The sequence below is a fragment of the Tinamus guttatus genome, unplaced genomic scaffold (assembly GCF_059628265.1).
Source record: "Tinamus guttatus ecotype Peru unplaced genomic scaffold, ASM5962826v1 Tinamus_guttatus_pri_ptg000325l, whole genome shotgun sequence".
In the NCBI taxonomy this organism is placed as follows: Eukaryota; Metazoa; Chordata; class Aves; order Tinamiformes; family Tinamidae; genus Tinamus; species Tinamus guttatus.
In genome coordinates, this window is record NW_028288859.1 from 421,583 (window position 1) to 445,591 (window position 24,009).

Genomic DNA, 24,009 nt, shown 5'->3' on the forward strand with positions numbered 1-24,009 from the left:
ATTTGTATTTGGTTCTGTACTAGTGCCCCTAAGATCTTCTTGTTTTGCTTTTTGTTAGTAGAGAAAGGAAATCATCTTTTTTGGCTGTAGTGTTTGGAGTTTCTAATTGATTCTATGTGGTTTAGAATAGGGTAGGTTAGTAGAACTGTTAATTCTTTTCTGTTGATGTCGGAATTTGGAAATTTGTGTACTCATGCATACTTATTTTTATTTAGAATTACATTCTAATTTGTAGGTCAGGGAATGCCTTTTTAAATAGGAGGGTGGTATTAGACAGAGGATACTATGGTTCTTGTTTAGCTGCAGACTGCTGTTCATCAGCTGAATGCTTTTTCACCCTAAATTCTGTGTGAGTTTAGACCCTAAGTCTTTTGCAGATTGTGCAACAGGGTCTGTTCTTAAAAATGGACATGATGAATGATGAAACCCCGTGTGAATCTCACTGAACATCTTTTACCCACAGTACAAGTACAAGGAGGGTTACCGGAAGCAGCTTGGCCACCATATTGGAGCGCGCAACATACAGGACGACCCGAAGATGATGTGGTCCATGCACGTAGCCAAGGTCCAGAGTGACCGGGAGTACAAGAAGGCCTTTGAGAAGACCAAGACCCACTTCAGCAGCCCAGTGGACATGCTGGGAATTGTGTTGGCAAAGAAATGCCAGGAGCTGGTCAGCGATGTGGATTACCGCCACTATCTGCATCAGTGGACTTGTCTGCCAGACCAGAATGATGTTATCCATGCTAAGAAGGCCTATGATCTACAGAGTGATGTGAGTACTCAGCAATAAATGTTGACTTCTAAGAATACATAATTTCCTTGGAATATAAACTATAGAAGCTCCTTGGATTTTGTCTTATGATTATTTTTTCTCCACGGTGTTGTTTTTCTTTGCCTGTTTAAAGGCAGTTTTAAAAGACTGTTAGAAATGAGTGGACCTGTTAAGTATAATGGTTGCTTGTTATGAAGTTTTATGTATGGAGTAACTGCATATTAAGTAGAGAAGGCAGTTCTTCGTTTTTAATTGCATAATTGTAGTGGGCAGAAATCCTTCATTCCCTGCCAAGAAAAATGGTGTGAGGACATGCATTTTGTAGTGGACCCTGTGTATTTGCTGGGAATAAAGCTTCCTGTGTCAGGTTCTGCTGATTTTAAGATTTTAGCCTTTAATCCCACCATTACTTTTCAACCGTTCCCCAGTGTTTTGTTCTGTTAATAGAACCTGTTGAATATAAGGACTGTGATTTGAATCTAGTTTGCTAACAATTAGTGTCCCACATATTGAGCTAGGATCGAAGCGATTTACAGTAAGTAACCGTTTATATGTATTAGATGAGACTTTTGAAATGTTAATGAGACAATTGCCTCTGTGTTTTTGTAACAGAATTATTACAAGTCAGACCTTGAATGGTTGCGGGGCATTGGCTGGGTGCCCATTGGTTCCTTGGATGTTGTAAAAGCCAAGAAAGCAGCAGAGATCTTGAGTGACAAAGTATACCGTCAGCCTCCCGACACCATTAAGTTCACTAGTGTCACTGATTCCCTGGGGATGGTCTTAGCCAAGCATAATGCAGAGACAATGAATAAGGTGAGTCTTGGTTTGTTAAATAACATATTTCACTCTCTAGTTAAACCTTAGAGACACAGCAGTAGAAATGAGCCTCTTTTCTGCATGAAATTTTAGGACTGCAAAGCTTTTCAAGTGTAAATTAAACTTTTGATAATCAGTAGGTACCTTATTTCTAGCCTGTGCTAATTTAATAACCAGTTCTAGGGTACCAAGTTAATTTGTAATTATCGATTAATGTGAACCTTTGCACATATTCCAATATTTATGTAGTAATCATTTTTGTCTAATAATTTATATAGGAATTTAGCTGTTTCTCTAATGTAATCTACTATATATCAAATTTATCCAGTAATCTAGCAACTAATACTCTAATTGTTTTGGAGCCATCTTTGAAATATCTGTGTTTTAAAATAGTGGAAGATATCACTTATATTTAAGAACTTTTTGGAATCTATGGCCTATTCTCAATCCTATTTATGTTGATAAAACTATTTTCTCTTTGGATCAGGCCTTGTCACTAGATCTTAGATCTATACGTATCTGATTAGCATTCCATGGAAAACCTTATTCTAATCCCCCCCTCCCCTTTTTTTTGTTTAAGAGAAGCCCTTCTTCACTGAAGAATCTTAATCTAGAGATAAATTACAGCTAATCATTTTTTTCCTTTTCTTTTTTTAACATATGTCATTTCTCTCACAGCGTTTATACACTGAGGCCTGGGATAAAGACAAGACACAGATCCACATAATGCCTGACACACCTGAAATCACGCTGGCCAAACAGAACATGCTAAACTACAGTGAGGTGAGTGTATTTGCTCTCCAAATATATCCAGTTTTTACCAGTCCTGGATCATCAGTATTTTGATAAACCTGATATAGGTTTTTTTTAATTTAGCCCCTAATAATGATCCTCGGAATACTAGCTTTAAAGATGTTGTTTGCATTTTGATACAGCAGTCTATGCATACGCTGGTGAAAAGTGTTTAGAGCACACTCTGAGATGTTGTATATCTCCAGGGAATTTTTGAGTCCTTTTTGCTATTCTGCATTTTGTTGGTGCAAAATTTATTCCAGCATTGGAAATAACAAAAAATCTATTTCCATAACAGTTCTGAAGACTAGTGATCCTGGTGTTCAGTGTTAGTTTAGGCAAATAAATTCTCATGAATTAAAGTGATTTTTAAGAACAAGTTTTAATCCACTTATATCAGAGAAATAATTTATTGTTAAATTATATTTTGTTTTAGTTACAGAATTAAAAGGAAAAAGAGAAGTTGTTAGCAAGAATATTTGGCAAAGATCTTAATTTGGTATAAATTCATGTCCACTAATGATCTGGGCCTTTGCATTGAGAAAGACAGGTAAAATTAGGTTAGAATAAATCTCAACAGTTTTCTAGCTACTGTGCTGACCAGCAATCAGTTTTGCAGAGTATGCAATATATGGAGTTTAGTTCCAAGAATCACATTGTTTAATTCCTCACATAGAAATTTTATAAACATGCCATGGAAGAAGCAAAAAAGAAAGGCCATGACTTGCGAGGAGATGCCATCCCCATTCAAGCTGCCAAAGCATCAAGAGAAATTGCCAGTGATGTAAGTAACTGTTTCTTTGTATATTGGTATCTGATCTTGATATCTGAAACCTATTAGATGGATTCTATAAAAGTCATTTCAGTAGATATTTGTATTGAAAAGTGAGTTGCTATACATATTTGACTATATGAATGTAAAAAATAAATGAGTTGAAGTTATTTGGACATTACAGTGCATATTAAATGTTTTAATTAAATGTTTTAGCATGCAAATCTGTTTTTTAACAAAAAATCATTAAAAATGCAATCTGGATTACAGTCTGTAAATTGGAATGATTTCTCACTAAAACTAGAAAGAAGTGACTTTTTTCAGAATTTATTGTTAGGGCTCTTATTAAAATCCCAGGAATATGATACAAGAATCCATGTTTTTAGCTCAAAAATTGTTTTAATTTTTTGATGACTAGATTATAGAAAGCTGTGGTGAGATGTATATAGTGAAAGTAATATAATATTTTGATTTATATTTCAGTACAAGTACAAGGAAGGTTATCGCAAGCAGCTTGGCCACCATATTGGAGCGCGCAACATACAGGATGACCCGAAGATGATGTGGTCCATGCACGTAGCCAAGGTCCAGAGTGACCGGGAGTACAAGAAGGCCTTTGAGAAGACCAAGACCCACTTCAGCAGCCCAGTGGACATGCTGGGAATTGTGTTGGCAAAGAAATGCCAGGAGCTGGTCAGCGATGTGGATTACCGCCACTATCTGCATCAGTGGACTTGTCTGCCAGACCAGAATGATGTTATCCATGCTAAGAAGGCCTATGATCTACAGAGTGATGTGAGTGCCTTCTGATGTTATTCTGGGGGAGAAACACGTTTAATATATCACATTGGTGGAATATGCCATCACATACAAATGTAGTCGAACCAAACTTTCAAGGCTTATTTTTATTTTCTGGTGGTACTTGCCACTTAGAACTCCCGTAGGATTTATTAACTGGTTAATATATAAATGAAGTTACCTAATTCCTAAATTTGGTCTATTTATCATTTGCCATTGTGCGCAACTTAGAAATAAGGCTTCACTGTGAATCCAGGGAAAAGGCAGCATTTTTTCTGAGATTTTCTCTGGGATTTATTGAATATTATATAATATAATTTGAATTATGTAAGTAATATTGAGATAACTAATATAGTTGTGAAAAGAGGCACTGACTAATTTGTTAAGAGAAATGATAATTACTAATATAATAACTTTTTTTTTGTAATAGAATTATTACAAGTCAGACCTTGAATGGTTGCGAGGCATTGGCTGGGTGCCCATTGGTTCCTTGGATGTTGTAAAAGCCAAGAAAGCAGCAGAGATCTTGAGTGACAAAGTATACCGTCAGCCTCCCGACACCATCAAGTTCACTAGTGTCACTGATTCCCTGGAGATGGTCTTAGCCAAACATAATGCAGAGACAATGAATAAGGTGAGTCTTAGTTTGTTAAAAAACATATTCTCACTCTCCAGCTATACCTTAGAGACTAGAAAGAGGACTAGAAATATAAAGATTACCAGTGCGCTAATAATGCTTTAGTTTATTCCTTCTAAGATAAAGCATCAATTTTTTAGATGTTGGGGTCTTTTCTGAGATACATTCTATTTTATTATAATGTTACGTCTACCTGAATAAATATATAAGCATTAATTGCAGCTGTGTGTCCTGTAATTTTTCCTCTGTGTTCTACCTGTTTTACAAATACTCAACATATACTGGAAAGCAGCATTAATCTCTTCCTGTATGTTTTCTAGCGTTTATACACTGAAGCGTGGAATAAAGATAAGACTGTGATTCATGTTATGCCTGACACACCAGAAATCCTACTGTCTAAGCAAAACCAAATACACTACAGTCAGGTGAGTAATCTCAAGACCTGAAAGGATTAAATGATCTCTGAGAAGTACAATATTGTCATATCTGGCTTTTCAAATACTATTATAATGTTGTCAAACTGTTTAGCTTCACAAGTAGGTAAATCTGCTGCAAAAATCAAGGTTGTTGTTTTGCTGTACATTAACTCCTAGGAATCTAATTTGGGTTTTAAAGTATATTAATAAATTATAGTAGACTAGAAGTTTTTCCCACAGCGAGACATGGAAATAAATAATTTAAACATTAGAATATTCCTTTCTTTCCCTTATCCAAATTATTTCCACTTTCTAAGCATCTACCATATAATAACAAGATCTTTGGAATCTGTATTTCATAATGTTTTAGAGAAGGTAGAGCCATGTTCAAGCTTCTAAGGTATCTGAGCATTAACAATATCATTCAGGGACTTTTTTAACTTAATTGTACTTAACTGAAGTGGGCATATTTTCTGATTTTTAAAATAAAAATATTATTTTCTTTTAACAGAAAATGTACAGACTGGCTTTGGAGGAATCAAAGAAGAAGGGTCATGACTTGCGTTTTGATGCTATTCCTATCCAAGCTGCCAAAGCATCCAGAGAGATTGCCAGTGATGTAAGCAGTGTTTTTATCATGTCTGTGTGGTTTTAGTAATGCAAGATGATCAAAATTTTAGTTCCATTGTTTCTAATGTAACATCTCGCATTTATAGAATACATGATAATGTATTCAAATATAGAATACATGATAATCTACTGACTCTACTGTGTGCCTTTAGTGTACAAAAAGAACAAGCAGCCTTTATTTTTTATGTATGAAGTATATATGAAGGAACCTGCAAAATATATGAAGTGTATTGCAGTAATAAATAAGAAAAAGAGCCTGATAATCAATTCTGTGCCTATTCAGGTGTTTTAACTGATGCCCTTGGGATGCTCAATAGGATGCTCAGTCAGGCATATGATTCTATGTTGGGGTTAATTAAGTTCACTTCTGATTCAAAAGAGGAAATAAATGCTTTAAAAATCTCTCCCTAAAATAAATACATTAGTAAATTAGTGTTAGAAATTCTAAACTGTTCTCTTTTCTAAAGAAAAATAGTTTTGATGCAATGTCTTACTGAAATTAATGGTGGCTGAACACAGAAGTAAAAATACACAGTGATTGTGCCAGGTTTTACTTCAAACTGAGCATACATCATCGAGAGTTAGAGGATAGCATTCCTGGGGATTGTTCAGTGATCAGTAAAGGTTAGCTTTGTGAATGTGTTTTGTGATAAACGTTTAAAAATGTTAACTTTTATATTTTAATCTTAATATTTGAAGGGATTTGGAATGGGAAGTATGTGACATTAAATATTTAATTAATTGAATGTATGAAACAATTATAGAAAAATCTATAACAAAATATTGCTGATTATGCTAAACTGTATGTACTATTTTTGATTGAAAATTGTACTAAGGGAATGTAAATGTGCTTTATTGCAGTACAAGTACAAGGAAGGTTACCGGAAGCAGCTTGGCCACCATATTGGAGCGCGCAACATACAGGACGACCCGAAGATGATGTGGTCCATGCACGTAGCCAAGGTCCAGAGTGACCGGGAGTACAAGAAGGCCTTTGAGAAGACCAAGACCCACTTCAGCAGCCCAGTGGACATGCTGGGAATTGTGTTGGCAAAGAAATGCCAGGAGCTGGTCAGCGATGTGGATTACCGCCACTATCTGCATCAGTGGATCTGTCTGCCAGACCAGAATGATGTTATCCATGCTAAGAAGGCCTATGATCTACAGAGTGATGTGAGTGAATTGTTAAACTTGTAATACATCAGGAAATTTATTGTCTTGTACAAAGTAATTTTAAAAGATACACAAAAAATATAAAATATATCAAATTAATACTGTACTAGAAATATATGAAATAATGTATAGAGAGATAGCAAATTGTATGCCAGCCATTCTGTGCGTATTCACAATTGTTTTAATATTTGATCACATCTGTACATAGCTGATGAACTTTCAAAAAATTTCAGGCTGTTTACAAATCAGACCTTGAATGGCTAAGGGGAATTGGATGGGTTCCTATCGGTTCCGTGGACATCGAGAAAGTCAAGAAAGCTGGAGAAATCCTGAGTGAAAGGAAGTATCGTCAGCCACCGGACCAGATTAAATTTACTAGTGTGACAGATTCTTTGGCTATGGTCTTAGCTAAGCATAATGCTGAGATAATAAACAAGGTAAGTTTTGTCTTTAATTTTCTTTTGTTTTTGTATGTATATACTATTATATAATATATTATTTGATTTTATCATATTACACTTAAAGAAACTTTTTAAAGCGATGTGTTTTCTTCTTTTCTAGCGATTATACACGGAAGCCTGGGATGCTGACAAAACCTCAATTCACATCACGCCTGATACACCAGAATTTCTGTTGGCAAGGGCCAATGCAGCTAATATTAGCCATGTAAGAGCATTTAAATATATAGCAAAATAATTGAAATTCAGAGAAAAGTAAGCATTTCCTTAACCATAGAGATCTCCTTTTAAAATATCTTCTAAGGACATTTGTAAGAAAAAAATAACTAAATTGCATCTTTCTGAATGTTAAGCAGGTGTTTTCCCTATTTTTTTTGTAGAAACATTATACACAAGCCTGGGATGAAGCCAAAAAGAAGGGTTATGATATGAGAGCTGATGCAATTCCGATCCGAAGTGCAAAGGCATCAAGAGATATTGCAAGTGATGTATGTACTTCTGCATTCATTTTTAGTCAGTATGTGGAATGGAAATAAAGTAACAAGCTACATTACGTAAATATCTATGAAAAATCAAATTTCTCTTAGAAGGTTTTAAGTAGAATGAGGTTCATGATAAAGCACAATTTCCAGAGCTAACATTGCAATGCAATCACTGCCGTTAGTCTGGATTTAGAGAGTAATACTGTTCTATACAATCTAACGGTACTAAAGAGCAAGAATATATTAAATATTTCTCAATAAATATAACTTTAGTTATATTTCAGTTTAGTTATATTATAGTTATATTTCACTCCATTAGTGATCAGGAGAATGTGAAATAATAAAAAAGTCATTGCAGATCCACTATTTTCTGTAATACCATGTTTTACATTTCTCAGTACAAGTACAAGGAAACGCATGAGAAGCAGAAGGGGCACTACATTGGGTGCCGCACTGCAAAGGAGGACCCCAAGCTGTCGTGGGCTGCACGCGTGATGCAGCTGCAGAACGACCGAATCTACCGCAAGGCCTACAACGATTCCAAGTCCCACGTGCACATCCCAGTGGACATGATGTCCTTGCAGGCAGCCAAGGAAGGGCAGGCACTGGTCAGTGATGTCGACTACCGGCATTACCTCCACCAGTGGACGTGTCTGCCTGACCAGAATGACGTGATCCATGCAAGGAAGGCCTACGACCTGCAGAGCGATGTGAGTGAGAGTCTCTGTGCAGAAGTATTTTGAGCCCTTCTTTTGAGCCCTTCTCATAAAAGAGAAATCTATGTTTCCAATGTTATTTTTGGTTTTTATAAAATATATATCTTGTAGAATTCTGACATTTATTTGCATATAGCATATATATTCAAAAGGCCATTGATTTCCTTGCTATGCAAGCATGGGGTATATGTGAGCATGCAGAGGGCCCGATATGCCAGCAAAAGTACTGGGACAAGCAGCGTGGGGAAAGTGTTGCCCAGGCCCTCCCTGCGCCTGCTGTTCTCGCTGCAATGGCTGTGACCCCTGGTTTGTTTGCAGAATGTGTACAAGTCCGACCTGGAGTGGTTGCGTGGCATTGGCTGGCTGACGGAAGGATCTGTGGACGTGCTCAAAGCCAAGAGAGCCCAGGAGCTCCTGAACGACAGGTTGTATCGCACACGGCCGGACGCGTTGAAGTTCACCAGCGTTACGGACTCGCCAGATGTTGTCCAGGCCAAGATCAATGCTCTGCAGCTCAGCAACGTAAGCTCATTTTTCCTGTGCCTTCCATTTTATGCAGTGCCTTTTTACTTTCCTTGTGTCTGTGGTAGACCCAACAGTTCTGTTCAAAGCAAGCTGTGGAAAGAATAAAGTCTTTACTGTGAAATTGCCCAAGTTGAAAGAAGGGCAAATTGGCATTACCACAGAGTTCCTCTGTTTGCGTTTGGTGAGTGCTCAGTGTGCAGTGAAATGTCCTTATGCTTCCTTCCTCTTTAGCGCCTGTATCGTGAGGCCTGGGACAAAGACAAGACGCAGATTTGCTTGCCTTCCGACACACCTGACATGCTGCAGTCCAGAGTCAACGCTCAGAACATCAGCAACGTAAGAAAATAACCTTATCCACATGAAGCATTATTAAATTATGTTCCTTACAGCCTGCGAGGTGGTAGCCTTCTGTTCTCTTTCATAGTCACAGAGGTGCTGAGGTTATTTGTTATTTGTGCAAACATATTAACGATGACTTCCATCCAGGTTGTCCAGGCTGCTTCTGAGAGCAAATGCCACAGAAGAGTTAGCCCCTATGTCCTTGGGTGTGAAGTGCGAGGTGCACTGGGTGTCTCTGGCCACGTAAAGGCTCCTCTGTTTTCTCTTGGTCTCACAGACTGAGTGGGCCTCTCAGCCTCCCCTCCATTTCTTGGTAGAAAAGGAGCAGTGAAGAAAGAGGATCTGTCTAGTGGCTGTCAGGAGGCTTCATAGCTAAGTGCATTTTGGGTGTTATTTCTCAGGTAGAACAATTGTTTTACATCAGTAGGTCAGGCCATGCATCCAGGTGTGTGAGATGAAAGGCTGTCTCAAGGTCCTGCTGAAGTCCAGGTGCAGCAGCATTGGGTGCAGAGCTGTCCCCTTAGCCTGCCCATTTGAGGTGCAAATGGTGAATTGGTGCCCATGGTCTGCTTAGCAGGGTGCTGTGACCCTTCTTCAGGAAGGCTTAAGCCCCCTTTTCGTGTTTTGAGTTTTGAGCCTGTGTTAAAATTAACCCTTGAATTTTTGGTAGAGCCTGGTGAGACTCCTTTCTGTAACCCTCTTAGTTATGGGGGGCAAACAAGCCACCCAAGCAGTAGAGACAGAAGTCCATGGGCTTTAAGAAAAAAAAGAACAAATCCCTATTCCAGTGTGTCTACTAGATGTAAACCGTGTGGTTAATGTTGATTCCAGAAACACTATCAGAGGGACTGGGACGAGGCCAAGGCGAAAGGCTATGACCTAAGAGCTGACGCCATTTCCATCAAGCATGCCAAGGCTTCCAGAGATATCGCCAGTGAGGTACAGTCTTACTGAAAAGTTCCGTTCTGTGTGTCTGTGTGTGTGTCAAACTGAGCAGAACTGAGAGGTGTTCAGCTGAGCTAGAAACAGTCCAGTGTTTTGTGTCCCTGTGTTATTTTGAAACTGAGCTCAGCATGTCCGTCTTTCTCTTGCAAAAGAGGCTAGAAGTGGCCTCCTGGCAAGTGCTCTGTGTGGAGTCTTTGTGAAGTTGCTAGGAGTGCTCAGTAGCAAAACGTTATCTGTCAGACAGCAGCAATAATTACAAGTGCTTTTAGTGGGGTCATGATTGTGGGTGCTGCTGAACGACTTGCGATGCTCATAATACCCACGGTAGAAGAAAGTCTGCGTAAGGGTGTGAGGTGTGGCTGGTGCTCAGAATGCAGGAGTGTGCGTGTGTGATGTGACAGGTGTCTGCTTCAATGCTGTTCTTCAATGTTTGCAAGTCATAAGAAAAGCTAGCTGTGCTTTTCCAGAATCACTGATGATTTGGGAAGTACCTTTTCGGGGTCTGAGGTTTGCCTGTGTTGGGTGAATTAGCTCTGGGAAAGTTTTTCAAAAGACTGGCAGAGGTAGAATGAAAGAGCCCTTTGTTTGTCCCCCATGTTACGATGAGAAGCATGTGACTATTTTTTTTCTTTTACATTTCTCAGTACAAGTACAAGGAAACGCATGAGAAGCAGAAGGGGCACTACATTGGGTGCCGCACTGCAAAGGAGGACCCCAAGCTGTCGTGGGCTGCGCGCGTGATGCAGCTGCAGAACGACCGAATCTACCGCAAGGCCTACAACGATTCCAAGTCCCACGTGCACATCCCAGTGGACATGATGTCCTTGCAGGCAGCCAAGGAAGGGCAGGCACTGGTCAGTGATGTCGACTACCGGCATTACCTCCACCAGTGGATATGTCTGCCTGACCAGAATGACGTGATCCATGCAAGGAAGGCCTACGACCTGCAGAGCGATGTGAGTGAGAGTCTGTGTGCGGAAGGTGTAGGGCAGGGATGTGAGTGCCTGCTGGTTAGTGAGGGGGCAGGTAGCCTCTCAATCATTTCTTCATATCCCCATAAGCAGCTCTTGTTTATTTAATCCGTGTGGATGGTCCCTTCCAAAGCAATAGTGTTTACAGCATGGGGCCAGAAGTATTTTGAGCCCTTCTCATAAAAGAGAAATCTATGTTTCCAATGTTATTTTTGGTTTTCATAAAATATATATCTTGTAGAATTCTGACATTTATTTGCATATAGCATATATATTCAAAAGGCCATTGATTTCCTTGCTATGCAAGCATGGGGTATAGGTGAGCATGCAGAGAGCTTGATATGCCAGCCTAAATACTGGGACAAGCAGTGTGGGGAAGATGTTGTCCAGGCCCTCCGTGTGCCTGCTGTTCTCGCTGCAATGGCTGTGACCCCCTGGTTTGTTTGCAGAACGTGTACAAGTCCGACCTGGAGTGGTTGCGTGGCATTGGCTGGCTGACGGAAGGATCTGTGGACGTGCTCAAAGCCAAGAGAGCCCAGGAGCTCCTGAACGACAGGTTGTATCGCACACGGCCAGACGCGTTGAAGTTCACCAGCGTTACGGACTCGCCAGATGTTGTCCAGGCCAAGATCAATGCTCTGCAGCTCAGCCACGTAAGCTCATTTTTCCTGTGCCTTCCATTTTATGCAGTGCCTTTTTACTTTCCTTGTGTCTGTGGTAGACCCAACAGTTCTGTTCAAAGCAAGCTGTGGAAAGAATAAAGTCTTTACTGTGAAATTGCCCAAGTTGAAAGAAGGGCAAATTGGCATTACCACAGAGTTCCTCTGTTTGCGTTTGGTGAGTGCTCAGTGTGCAGTGAAATGTCCTTATGCTTCCTTCCTCTTTAGCGCCTGTATCGTGAGGCCTGGGACAAAGACAAGACGCAGATTTGCTTGCCTTCCGACACACCTGACATGCTGCAGTCCAGAGTCAACGCTCAGAACATCAGCAACGTAAGAAAATAACCTTATCCACATGAAGCATTATTAAATTAGGTTCCTTACAGCCTGCAAGGTGGTAGCCTTCTGTTCTCTTTCATAGTCACAGAGGTGCTGAGGTTATTTGTTATTTGTGCAAACGTATTAACGATGACTTCCATCCAGGTTGTCCAGGCTGCTTCTGAGAGCAAATGCCACAGAAGAGTTAGCCCCTATGTCCTTGGGTGTGAAGTGCGAGGTGCACTGGGTGTCTCTGGCCACGTAAAGGCTCCTCTTTTCTCTCAGTCTCACAGGCTGCCTGAGCCCCCCAGCCTCCCCTCCATTTCTTGATAGAAAAGGAGCAGTGAAGAAAGAGGATCTGTCTAGTGGCTGTCAGGAAGCTTCATAGCTCAGAGCATTTTGGATGCTCTTTCTCAGGTAGAACAATTGTTTTACATCAGTAGGACAGGCCATGCATCCAGGTGTGTGAGATGAGAAGCTGTCACAGTTACAAGGTCCTGCTGAAGTCCAGGTGCAGCAGCATTGGGTGCAGAGCTGTCCCCTTAGCCTGCCTGTGTGTCTATTCCAGTGTCACTATTCCAGTGTGTCTACTAGATGTAAACTGGGTGGTTGATTTTGATTCCAGAAACACTATCAGAAGGACTGGGATGAGGCCAAGGCGAAAGGCTATGACCTAAGAGCTGACGCCATTTCCATCAAGCATGCAAGGCTTCCAGAGACATCGCCAGTGAGGTACAGTCTTGCTGCAAGTTCCGTTCTGTGTGTCTGTGTGTGTGTCAAACTGAGCAGAACTGAGAGGTGTTCAGCTGAGCTAGAAGCAGTCCAGTGTTTTGTGTCCCTGTGTTATTTTGAAACTGAGCTCAGCATGTCCGTCTTTCTCTTGCAAAAGAGGCTAGAAGTGGCCTCCTGGCAAGTGCTCTATGTGAAGTCTTTGTGAAGGTACTAGGAGTGCTCAGTAACAAAGTGTTATCTGTCAGACAGCAGCAATAATTACACATGATTTTGTAATTATCCCTTTGTGAGGCTGTGAGGTGTGGCTGGTGCAGAGGTGTGCGTGTGTAATGTGTGCAGGTGTCTGCTTCAATGCCGTAAGCAAAGCCAGCCATGCTTTTGCAGAATCACTGATCTGTCACGCATGTTACGATGAGAAGCGTGTGACTATTTTTTTTCTTTTACATTTCTCAGTACAAGTACAAGGAAACGCATGAGAAGCAGAAGGGGCACTACATTGGGTGCCGCACTGCAAAGGAGGACCCCAAGCTGTCGTGGGCTGCACGCGTGATGCAGCTGCAGAACGACCGAATCTACCGCAAGGCCTACAACGATTCCAAGTCCCATGTGCACATCCCAGTGGACATGATGTCCTTGCAGGCAGCCAAGGAAGGGCAGGCACTAGTCAGTGATGTCGACTACCGGCATTACCTCCACCAGTGGACGTGTCTGCCTGACCAGAATGACGTGATCCATGCAAGGAAGGCCTATGACCTGCAGAGCGATGTGCGTATATTTAGAGATGTGGGAAATACTGCTTGCTCTACTATTTTCACTCTTTAAAGTATTTTATTTTCCATTACATTGTTTGATTCCAAAGGATTTATCTTAATATGACTTTGTGTCCTTTGGATATTATGGATTTTTTTTCTGAATTCTGAAAAACTTTGATAATATTATCTACTGTGTTACTGTATGTATGCCCTAGGAAGCCATGGCTTGGAAATGACGAAGGATTTATCTTTAAAAATTTTATTTATTTATTTATTATCATCTCCGATACAGGCTATCTATAAGTCAGATCTGGAATGGCTCCGTGGAATTGGTTGGTTGCCAAATGATTCTCCTGTTCTAAAGAGAGTGAAGCATGCCCATGATCTCCTGAGCGACAAAGTCTACCGTACACCTATAGACAGCGTGAAATTCACCAGTGTTGTTGATTCTCCAGATGTTGTTCAAGCTAAAATTAATGCTGAACAACTCAGCATTGTACGTAGCAACATTTTTTTATTTTTTTTCAGGGCTATAAGGAATTAAGGAGAAAGCTCACTGCTGAAATACACAAACAAATAGTTGTATTTTAAGACAATTTTAGGGTTTGTCTAGGTATTTTATTTTTTAGAGATAATAATTCAAGACAGATGTATGGATTTTTATGTTACTGACAAGTGAATATAGTTATATATTCATAATGTAATGAACTATTTTAACAGACAAAATATAAAGAAGCCTGGGAAAAGGACAAGACTATGATACGTATGATGGCAGACACCCCTGAAATCAACCTAGCCAAGACTAATGCTCTTCATTATAGCCAGGTATGTGTATCATTCTGTTTTCTTTCATTTTTATGAAATGATATTCTGTGAATTTTAGCTTGCTAAGAAATTATTTACGAACTCATGGATAAACTTATACGGATCTCATTGAAGTCAGTCCTCATACAGGGCTTGCAGCATTCCCATCCAGGTGCTGAGCTTTTCTACAGTATTTAGACATTTTAAAGCAAATTCTTGCATTCAGATATTTAAAAATGATTAATATAATGCATCATGAACATAGTATTTTGTTGAACTGTACGAAAACCTAAGGCATATAAATATTTACTAAGCTTATACAGGCACCCTCTGTGCACTCCCCCTTGCAGAACCTGCGTTACAGGTACTAGACATGTTTGAAAGGGAGTAAGATTTATAGCAGTATTTTTGACAGGGGGCAAGAGGAAAACAAAATCATGTGTAACACATCAAGTAAATGGCAGTAACCTATGTGTTCCTTTAATAGCAAATATCATTTTGTTAAGCATTTTATTTATAACAAATGTCATTTATTTAGCATGGCATTTTTCTGTCTTTCCAGAAACTGTACAAAGAAGCTTGGGATGAAATGAAGATGAGTTACGATTTGAGAGCAGATGCAATCCCAATCAAGGCAGCCAAAGCTTCCAGAGAAATCGCTAGTGATGTAAGTGCAAAAAGAGGCATTTAGCTCTTCACAAGCTTCCCAAGAGCTGTTTCATGATAAGTATTAGTAATGGTGATCTTTGTTCTTTACCCCAGTATAAATACAAACTGGATCACGAGAAACAGAAAGGACATTATGTTGGAGTTCCGAACGCCAAAGCAGATACAAAAATAAAGTTTGCTCTTGGTATAGGCAAGGTTCAGAGTGAACTGGAGTACAAGAAGCACTTTGCCAAATGGAAGACACAGTGCCACCTGCCACCTGACATGCTATCCATCCTGTCAGCCAAGCATGGCCAGGCTTTAGTCAGCGATGTCGATTACCGTCATTACTTGCATCAGTGGATCTGTCTCCCAGATCAAAATGATGTCATGCATGCTAGGAAGGCCTATGATCTTCAGAGTGATGTAAGTTAGCACAAATTCTTAGTTTATCTTACTCCTTGCTTGTCTCTTATTGGTCTGCTTCAGTTCTAACTGACGTCAGTGGAAATCTTTTGTTGAGTTTCTTAAGAGCTGGCTTTGCGTTTTATTAAGAACATGTAGTGTATACCACTGTTATTTATTGGAAAGTTTGAAGTGTGATGAATTTAGATGTAGTGCTGATATTGGAAGTGTTGCTTTCCTTTTAAGCAGTGGAAATAAGTGTCATTATTTATGAGAATTGCTGGATCATACAGGGGAATGTGGCTGACAACATGGACTCTATTTTGTCTTCTCAGGCTATTTACAAATCTGATTTAGAATGGCTGCGTGGAATTGGATGGTTGCCAAATGACTCCGTTGGGCTCAACCATGTCAAACATGCTGGAGACCTCTTGAATGAGGTAAAAAAAATAGTAACATTTTTTCAAGGATATTCTTAATTTTAAGTGTTTTTAATGCTTAAATACATCAATATTTCATTTATTTTTATTATAAAAATACAACTGCAATATTTCTACTGTTCAGCGTCTTAGTGTAGAGATTTTCTTTCCATGTAGTTTTTTGTGTTACTTTTTTTCTCTCCATATTCAGAATTGCGGTGTTAGCTATTAAGTACTCTAATCTGATCGTAATTTCTTCTTTTTTTTCTCTTACACAGAAAAAGTATCGTACAAAAGCTGAAACTCTTCGTTTTACTCCCGTGGCTGACAGAGTTGATTATATCACAGCAAAGAATAGTGGTGAAATTCTTAGTGATGTAAGTCTGCTGGCATATTTTCAGGCTGTTAACTTGATCTTCATGTTTACATTGTAAGATTTTATTGTTATGAAGGAAAAAAAAAAAAAGCTTAATACAAAGGAGTTTAGAAACAGTTTCCAGGAATTCTATGACTGTATGAGGTTAAGATGAATGGGACAGTATTAGCTCCATGGCTTATTAGGCAAGAAACTCAAATAGAATAACATTCTAGTGCATCGTTCTTAGACATGTGAAAAGCCATTGCTAGTTCTGCAATCAGTGCCCTCTTTCAGTCTTGGCTGATATCACGGATGGTGATTGAGAATGTGGTGAATTTTAGTAATGTCAGTATGATTGTCTTTCAGTTTTGCTAGTGAATGTGTCTACTAGTGTTGTTGTCAAGGGAAGACTGCGTGTATATAGCTGCTTCTACTCTGGCAACCAACATTCACTCACACCAATATGAATTTGCCCACTTTTTAGCTTACTATTGTGTTACTGTATTCTGTTATTGTGTTGTCTTATGTAAACATGAGAAAAGCTGGTGTGCAATTATCTTGCCCTTCTTAATATCTTTTTGAGAACTATCCTGTGAGTAGCTGGCCTGTGATCATGAGATGACATGAGTTGCCCTCAGCTTCCTATTTTCAGTATGCTTCCCACTGGAGAACAGGGCGAGCTGAACACTTACATTAAGTCAAACATCCTGGTAAAAGCATGACACAGACAGTGCAGGCTGCCGTGCAACCACCCACAAACATTGGTCCTGTGTTTGGAAATATGACATGAAGTGTGTGTGTGTGTGCGCGCGCATGCATGTGTATGTGGCTGGGAGGTGCTAAAATGCTGCATTTACTTAGATATCATGCTGAGTAGAGAACCAGGAGATTCAAATGCCCAAAATCTGCTGTCCTGCTTCAAACACTTTTTGCTGTAGCTGGGCTATCAGCTGTAGATCTTAGTAGACCAAACAGCATAATTTTGGTTTCTGGGCATTCGTCCCTGTCCATCCAGCCATACTGGAACAAGCTTTCAGCATTTCTCTGACGAGTTTTATAATTTCTTTTCTTGCATAACTTCTTTTTATGAATATATCCATTTGGATGCATATTGGATATGTCATATCTAATTGCCTTGAAAATTCATTTTTCTGCATTATTAGGTCTTGATACTATATTTTGCAAGTGTCATGATGATGTTGCAATCATTCTTTTCTGTGTTCTAGATTAAATACCACAAAGAGTGGAATCAGGTCAAGTCCAACTACACTTTGACCGATACACCACAGCTAGATATGGCCCGAGAGGCAGCCAGACATCTCAATCAGGTGTGTGTTCTTTCCTTAATAGTCTGACAATCTATAGTCACAGTAGTGGCTCTATAGGATAGCTTACAAAACTTGCCTTGCTAAGAACAGCCTAATGGAAGAGTTCATTTTTCATATACATTAATATAAGTCACATATACACAGCAATAACCATGATTATAGTAGTTGTGAATTTCTTCTCACTTTTGTTTTCCACAGCATTTGTACAAGGAAAGTTGGGAAAAAGAAAAAGCCACTGGTTATCTCTTACCTCCTGACACTGTGCAGATATGTCATGCCAAGCACTCAAATGATGTCCAAAGCGAGGTAATAATTTTTTCTCCTCCCAATAGGAAGGGAATGCTTGGAAGCCTTGGAAGGTTAAAAGCCTTGCAAATTCAGTACTTTCAATGAACTGCCAGTCTTTAGACAATCTCAAGTAATCTGTTAGAAAAATTTGCTGCAGATGTTAGTGTTAAGTGTATTTTTTCTATCAAGGCTTTCCTCTTGTGTTAAAAAAAACTGCTTACTAAAAATGGTAGCATGTTAATCTAGAAAATAATGTATTTTTAAGCTGAAGATTGCGGCTTAACGTTACTCTTTGTATCATAACATTTTTATTTGGTCATGTACTGAAAACTTAAGATGGCAGTTGGCAAGTTCCTATCTCACTAACAAGATCTCAGTCTGCCCTTTCTGTTGACAAAAACATAGCTTTTCACTGTTTTTTTAAAAAAAGTAGACATAATTGTGTTGATTTTTACATATTTCTCCTCTCTTCCATCAGCTTAAATACAAAGCTGACTATGTGAAACAAAGAGGTCACTATGTTGGAGTTCCCACTATGAGAGACGACCCCAAACTGGTGTGGTTTGAGCATGCTGGCGAGATCCAGAATGACAGATTGTACAAATCAAATTATCACAAAACTAAATCCAAAATCCACATTCCTGCGGACATGATGTCAGTTACGGCAGCCAAAGAATGTCAGACCTTGGTCAGCGATGTCGATTACCGCCAATACCTGCATCAATGGACGTGTCATCCTGACCAGAATGACTGTATTCAGGCAAGGAAGGCCTATGATCTGCAGAGTGATGTAAGTGATTTTATGTACATGCTATGTGCTACACACTTTATTTAGACTAAACATACTGTCCATCATACATAAGATATGTATGAGACATAATATCATCATAAGACTGAAAAGTGTCACCTAGATTAAGTAATTTCTTTCAATTTCTTTTTGCTGTTCAGAATATTTACAAATCTGATTTGGAATGGCTCCGAGGCTGTGGTTGGATTCCCCTGGATTCGGTGGAACACAAGAAAGTTAAGCATGCACAAAAATTGATCAACAAGGTGAGAAAAAATATTATAGCAGTTGGTGATCAGCTCTTATTTCACGTGCAAAATATTTAAGGAAATACTTCGCCTCTTTGCAGAGAGCATATACAAAAGAAGCCCTTGACAACTTCTCCAAATACACAAGTGTGGTTGACACTCCAGAGATTGTTTTGGCACAGATTAACTCTATCAATCAGAGTGATGTATGTACTTTTATTTTTTTAATAGAAAACTGTTGTATTAGTAGAATTAGTAAATGACTTGATTCCTTTGCTAGATTATATATTAAGCAGTGTTATATATGTATGTTTGCATGTGCAAGCTTCATTAATAATAGACTTATTAGGGTAATTAAGATTCACAGTAAAAGTAATAAAAATAAATAACAATACTACTATTCAAAATAACTTTGTATTTTTTTCTGTAGAAGAATATAGGATATCCCTTATTTAGAATTTGCATAGATTGTGCTTATAGTCATTTAAAATTGAACCTTTTTCATAATGAATTGCAGTATATTTTACATGTAATAATAACAATAGCTAAGTTTAAGACAGTGCTACTAATGTGTGCTCATCAGGATGTTTAATTTCACTGGAATACTGTGTGGACTTTCTGGTATGATGTGCTCATGGCATTTGCCTACATACTGTAGCGGTTGGAAGATACAACTGAAGATATGACAGTGTAACCAAAAATAAATGTCTGCTTCTCATAGACTGATTGGGCTACTTTATTTCTCTTCTTCATGGAATTAACACAGTATCTGATTTTTTTATTTTTTATTTTTTTTATTTTTTAGCTAAAGTACAAAGAAACATTTAATCTGGAGAAAGGCCAGTACATTGGATCTGATGATACTCCTGAACTGAACCATGCCAGAGACATGTCCTTACTGTATAGTGATGTAAGATTTGTTAAATATCTGGATTAAGTTTTATGTGTGCTTGCTTGTTTTTTGAAAACAAAAGAACTGCAGGACTGGCCTGCAGAAAGCTGTGTTCTAGTTCTGTCACTGATCTACTGGGTGAGAGTGGAAAAGTCGTTTAATGATTTTGTTCTCCAAGTTTTTCCAGTTTGGATAATGGGGATAATGAGAGTTTCTTTCTTTACTGACCTGATCTTATAGCAGCGCTCTTTGGCATTGTGAAGTTATAGTAGTAATAGTATTTGTGTGACAAAAATGCTTTATAATTCCATTTAATAATGTCCCCCTACAGTACTGGTGAAATTTCCATTTATATTGGGTAAGATAAAATTGTAGATTATTTACAGTATTAAGCAGTTACTTGTGAGTAGTCTCACTAATTTTACTATGAAATCTCTGTTTTTGAAAATGTAATGACTGTGAATAGGGGCTTTATAGTTTAATTTACATGTAAATATATTTAGTATTTAGCATATATGATTATTTTTGAGGAAATCGGTGACATAGAAAATGCTGTTAGAGTAAGCAGTAGTGAAAGTAATTAGGAATTTTTCACAATTTTTAACATATTTGTTCAAACAAAGAATTTGCATTTATATTTTGAATATTTTTGTTAAACTCTGGATGAGCAATGTCAAATTCAAGGGTATCATTAAAGAGAGCAAATTTGGAGAGCATTCACAGTAAATTCCTTTCCTGAGTTGGCACACTAGTTCTGGTTCCCTTACTGACACTAAACAGTCTGAACTTTCTACATTTACTTTATTGGGGCCATTCTTGGAGCAAGAGACTACTCTATAAAAGTAGTCATATTCCATGCAAGTAAAAATGGCAGATTCAGACTTTAAATATTTTGTTAGTTTGAATAAGATTGTAATATTAATACATTTGTTGGAAACTATAATGATTTTTTCTCAAAACCTGTATGTGTTTTGTTCACTTAGAAACTTTATAAAAATGCTTGGGAAATCAGTAAACCCATTGGATATACTTTGGATGAGAAATACATTCCTCTTGTTGGAGCTAAGCATGCAAATTACATTAATAGTGAGGTTAGTATGAATTTTCCTTTCTTTCTCTCTTTTGCTATGTGTTGTCAGAATGAACTTAACCATTGCCACATAAATATTTTGCAGCTTAAATATAAGGAAATATATGAGAAGCTGAAGGGCCATTACCTGGCTGGAAAGGATATTGGTGACTTCCCCAGTGTCATTCACTCACTAGCATTCCAGAAAATGAGGAGTGCGGTAAGGAGAGAATTATTCTTCCTCTAGTATTTTCTCTTTTCAGTGTTTTACTGTTACTCATATTAAACATAAATAATGTCATACTTAAGAATTATAGTAGTATGCTTATTTTGTGCCTAGGTTGCATAATGGAACTTGAAATGCTTTAGGACGTGAAGAAGGAAATTATTCAGTGGTTAGACATATTAAGATAGGAAAAAACTACTTTCATCTATTTGATTGTAAGAATCTGAGCAGTAAGAAGTACCATATGCCTTGGGATACTTTTGCTTCATAAGAAAATATTGTCAGTTTTGTTTCAGCTTTGTATTTAAAGAGAATTTAAAGAACTAGAAGTGTAAATGCACATTGGATGCTCTGTTACCATCACTGCATTGCTGCCCATTTAGCATGTCGTGCTGGGCATAAAGTTATTCTGATCCCAGAAGATATCTTTATTCACTCAGATTTCACTACACTAAAACCACGTTTTGACTTCTTTTATATTGAAGTCTGAGAAATTTTCACATCAGCTATCTAGTCTGCAAGTGAAGAAGATCATTCTTGTCATTGTAGCATCCCATTAGAATAAATGGTGGTTAATTACTAAGTCCTCTAAGTTAACATTTCCTTCTACTGAAGCCTATGAGAGTCCATCCATTAATTCCATAAAGAATGCCTCAGACTATTAACCTGTATCCTGTTAGAGAAAAACATTCCTGTGAGAAAAAAACATTATTTGTTCTTGCTTTCTCCCCAATCTATTCTTTTTTAGTTGGCATACAGAAAGAATTATGAAGATACCAAAAAAAATGTCCATATTCCAAGTGACATGATGAATCATGTGCTAGCTAAAAAATGCCAATATATTCTCAGTGATCTAGAATACCGAACCTACTTTCATCACTGGAATTGTTCACCCGAAGAACACGATGTTATTCAAGCCAGAAGGGCCCAGGAGATTCTGAGTGATGTATGTATGAAATTTCATTTAACATTTTACTACTGTTTTATGTTGTTTTCTGAAGGTATTTAAACATGAAATACTTTCAAGTATTTTCAAAGTATTTGAAATTATTAACCATGTTCCTAGAGTGTACAGCAGACATAGTAGCAAAATTAGTTTTTTTACAGTTTTCTTTGGAGCATTTTAATGCTCTGCTTATTTGGTTTAGTTTCACTTGTAAATTTTGTAGGAAAAACAATCACTCAGGTTAACTGTGAGATTAGTGTTCTTGTGCCTGCGTGTAAATGTCCAAATGGTTTGTAGTCACCGAATGAGCTTGGATCAGATTCAGTAGTAATCTTCTGCTTTGCCTTTGCACCAGAGAATACTACAAGGAGAGAAGAAATATACTCTACTTTCTTTAAACAGAGGAATTATCTTCTGAACTGATAAATCTGTTTCCCTCATGCAGGTGATATATAAAGATGACTTAAACTGGCTGAAGGGAATTGGATGCTATGTCTGGGATACTCCACAAATCCTGCATGCTAAAAAATCATATGACCTCCAGAGCCAAGTAAGCATATTTTCCTCAAATAAGTAAATACCTGTAAGATTTGTTTTCCATTTATTATTTTCTGGGACTGATGTTTCTCCTAGTCTGGAGCAGAATGATCTAATTCCTATTACATCAGAAATGTTTTTTCAATATTTTCAATATTTTTTCAATATTTTTTCTAGCCTGCTACATGCTATATAGTGATATCATGTAATTTTTCAGGATGCTTCAGGCCAAACTTGTTATATATTCAATATTTCTACATTGCCTATCACCTTCAAGAATGGTCTTGACTGGGTTGTAATCCTGGTACTTCAGTTCTTCAGAACTGGTTGGTTTTCAAGGAAGATGACAGATAATTTCTTTGTCTTTTTTATCATTAATGTTTTGTCTGTTTGTTTGTTTCCCTAGATAAAATACACAGCTGCAGGAAAAGAGAATTTTCGGAATTTTGGTGTTGTTACTGATACACCTGTTTATGTGACTGCAGTGCAGAGTGGTATGAATGCTAGTGATGTGAGTCTCCTCATTTTCTTCCTCATGTTTCCATTCTTAGAAGGAGCAAGGGAAAAAGCAAGTTCACTAAATCTGTCTTTCACTCCGCAGGTGATATACAAAGCAGATTACCACAAAACTAAGGACAAGTACACAACTGTGACTGAAACAGCGGATTCTGAAAGGGTCCAAAATTTGAAACATCTTTTTAGCAATGTAAGTGTTTTGAATTTTTCTTTTTCTTTGTTTCTCTTCAGTGTGTAAGTGTAGGGGGCTTTTATTTTATTTGTTCATTTTGCTTGAAGATAAGCTGCCAGACACAGAGCTTATTAAAGCCAGTGATAGCCTTCTGCTTTGCTTCGGTGTGGTGAAGGTGCTGGTATTGCATTTCGTAGAAAGGGCAGATTCCCTATCTATAGTTCAAGCCTTGCCAAAATGCGTGCATTAATAAATGTATTCCCCGAAGAAAATTGTACCAGAAACAAGGCCGCTTCTTTCATGAGATTGAATAAAAATATGTAAGTGGCCTTTTGTCACCCTTCATGTATTCTTGTAAGTCTGGTAGGAGATTATCCTAAACAAGTAAATTAGTCTCTTGTTGGCGTCTAAATAAAAATAGGAGGACTTTTGATTTCTATTGTATTCAGAAGAATTTTTCAAACTCACAAAGACTTTATTTCTCCGTAGAATCTCTACAAGGAAGCCTGGGATAAAGTGAAAGCTACTGGCTATATTTTGCCCTCTGATGCAGTCTCCTTAGCACGTGCAAAAGAACTGAAGCATAATGCTAGTACAGTAAGTGAATTAAGTACTTTGGTATTTTTAATCAGATCATCATTTCTGGCAAAGAAATCC

The 24,009-nt window shown here is 38.2% G+C and overlaps 1 protein-coding gene across 1 annotated transcript in view; it reads left to right on the top strand.

Annotated features, from left to right (window-relative positions):
• NEB (nebulin) overlaps positions 1-24,009 on the top strand; it is a 120,218-nt gene that overhangs the window by 49,136 nt on the left and 47,073 nt on the right. Inside the window, 41 exon segments of the mRNA XM_088529148.1 lie at positions 464-775; positions 1,388-1,591; positions 2,273-2,377; positions 3,063-3,170; positions 3,642-3,953; positions 4,387-4,590; positions 4,914-5,018; positions 5,521-5,628; positions 6,501-6,812; positions 7,046-7,249; positions 7,374-7,478; positions 7,651-7,758; positions 8,151-8,462; positions 8,787-8,990; positions 9,225-9,329; positions 10,164-10,271; positions 10,922-11,233; positions 11,698-11,901; positions 12,136-12,240; positions 12,851-12,926; positions 12,929-12,957; positions 13,411-13,722; positions 14,002-14,205; positions 14,430-14,534; positions 15,076-15,180; positions 15,276-15,587; positions 15,902-16,006; positions 16,264-16,362; positions 17,570-17,671; positions 17,870-17,977; positions 18,438-18,749; positions 18,908-19,012; positions 19,096-19,200; positions 19,800-19,904; positions 20,870-20,977; positions 21,062-21,175; positions 21,930-22,127; positions 22,573-22,677; positions 23,071-23,175; positions 23,266-23,370; positions 23,842-23,949. Coding sequence (XP_088385274.1) covers positions 464-775; positions 1,388-1,591; positions 2,273-2,377; positions 3,063-3,170; positions 3,642-3,953; positions 4,387-4,590; positions 4,914-5,018; positions 5,521-5,628; positions 6,501-6,812; positions 7,046-7,249; positions 7,374-7,478; positions 7,651-7,758; positions 8,151-8,462; positions 8,787-8,990; positions 9,225-9,329; positions 10,164-10,271; positions 10,922-11,233; positions 11,698-11,901; positions 12,136-12,240; positions 12,851-12,926; positions 12,929-12,957; positions 13,411-13,722; positions 14,002-14,205; positions 14,430-14,534; positions 15,076-15,180; positions 15,276-15,587; positions 15,902-16,006; positions 16,264-16,362; positions 17,570-17,671; positions 17,870-17,977; positions 18,438-18,749; positions 18,908-19,012; positions 19,096-19,200; positions 19,800-19,904; positions 20,870-20,977; positions 21,062-21,175; positions 21,930-22,127; positions 22,573-22,677; positions 23,071-23,175; positions 23,266-23,370; positions 23,842-23,949 — 6,564 coding nt within the window.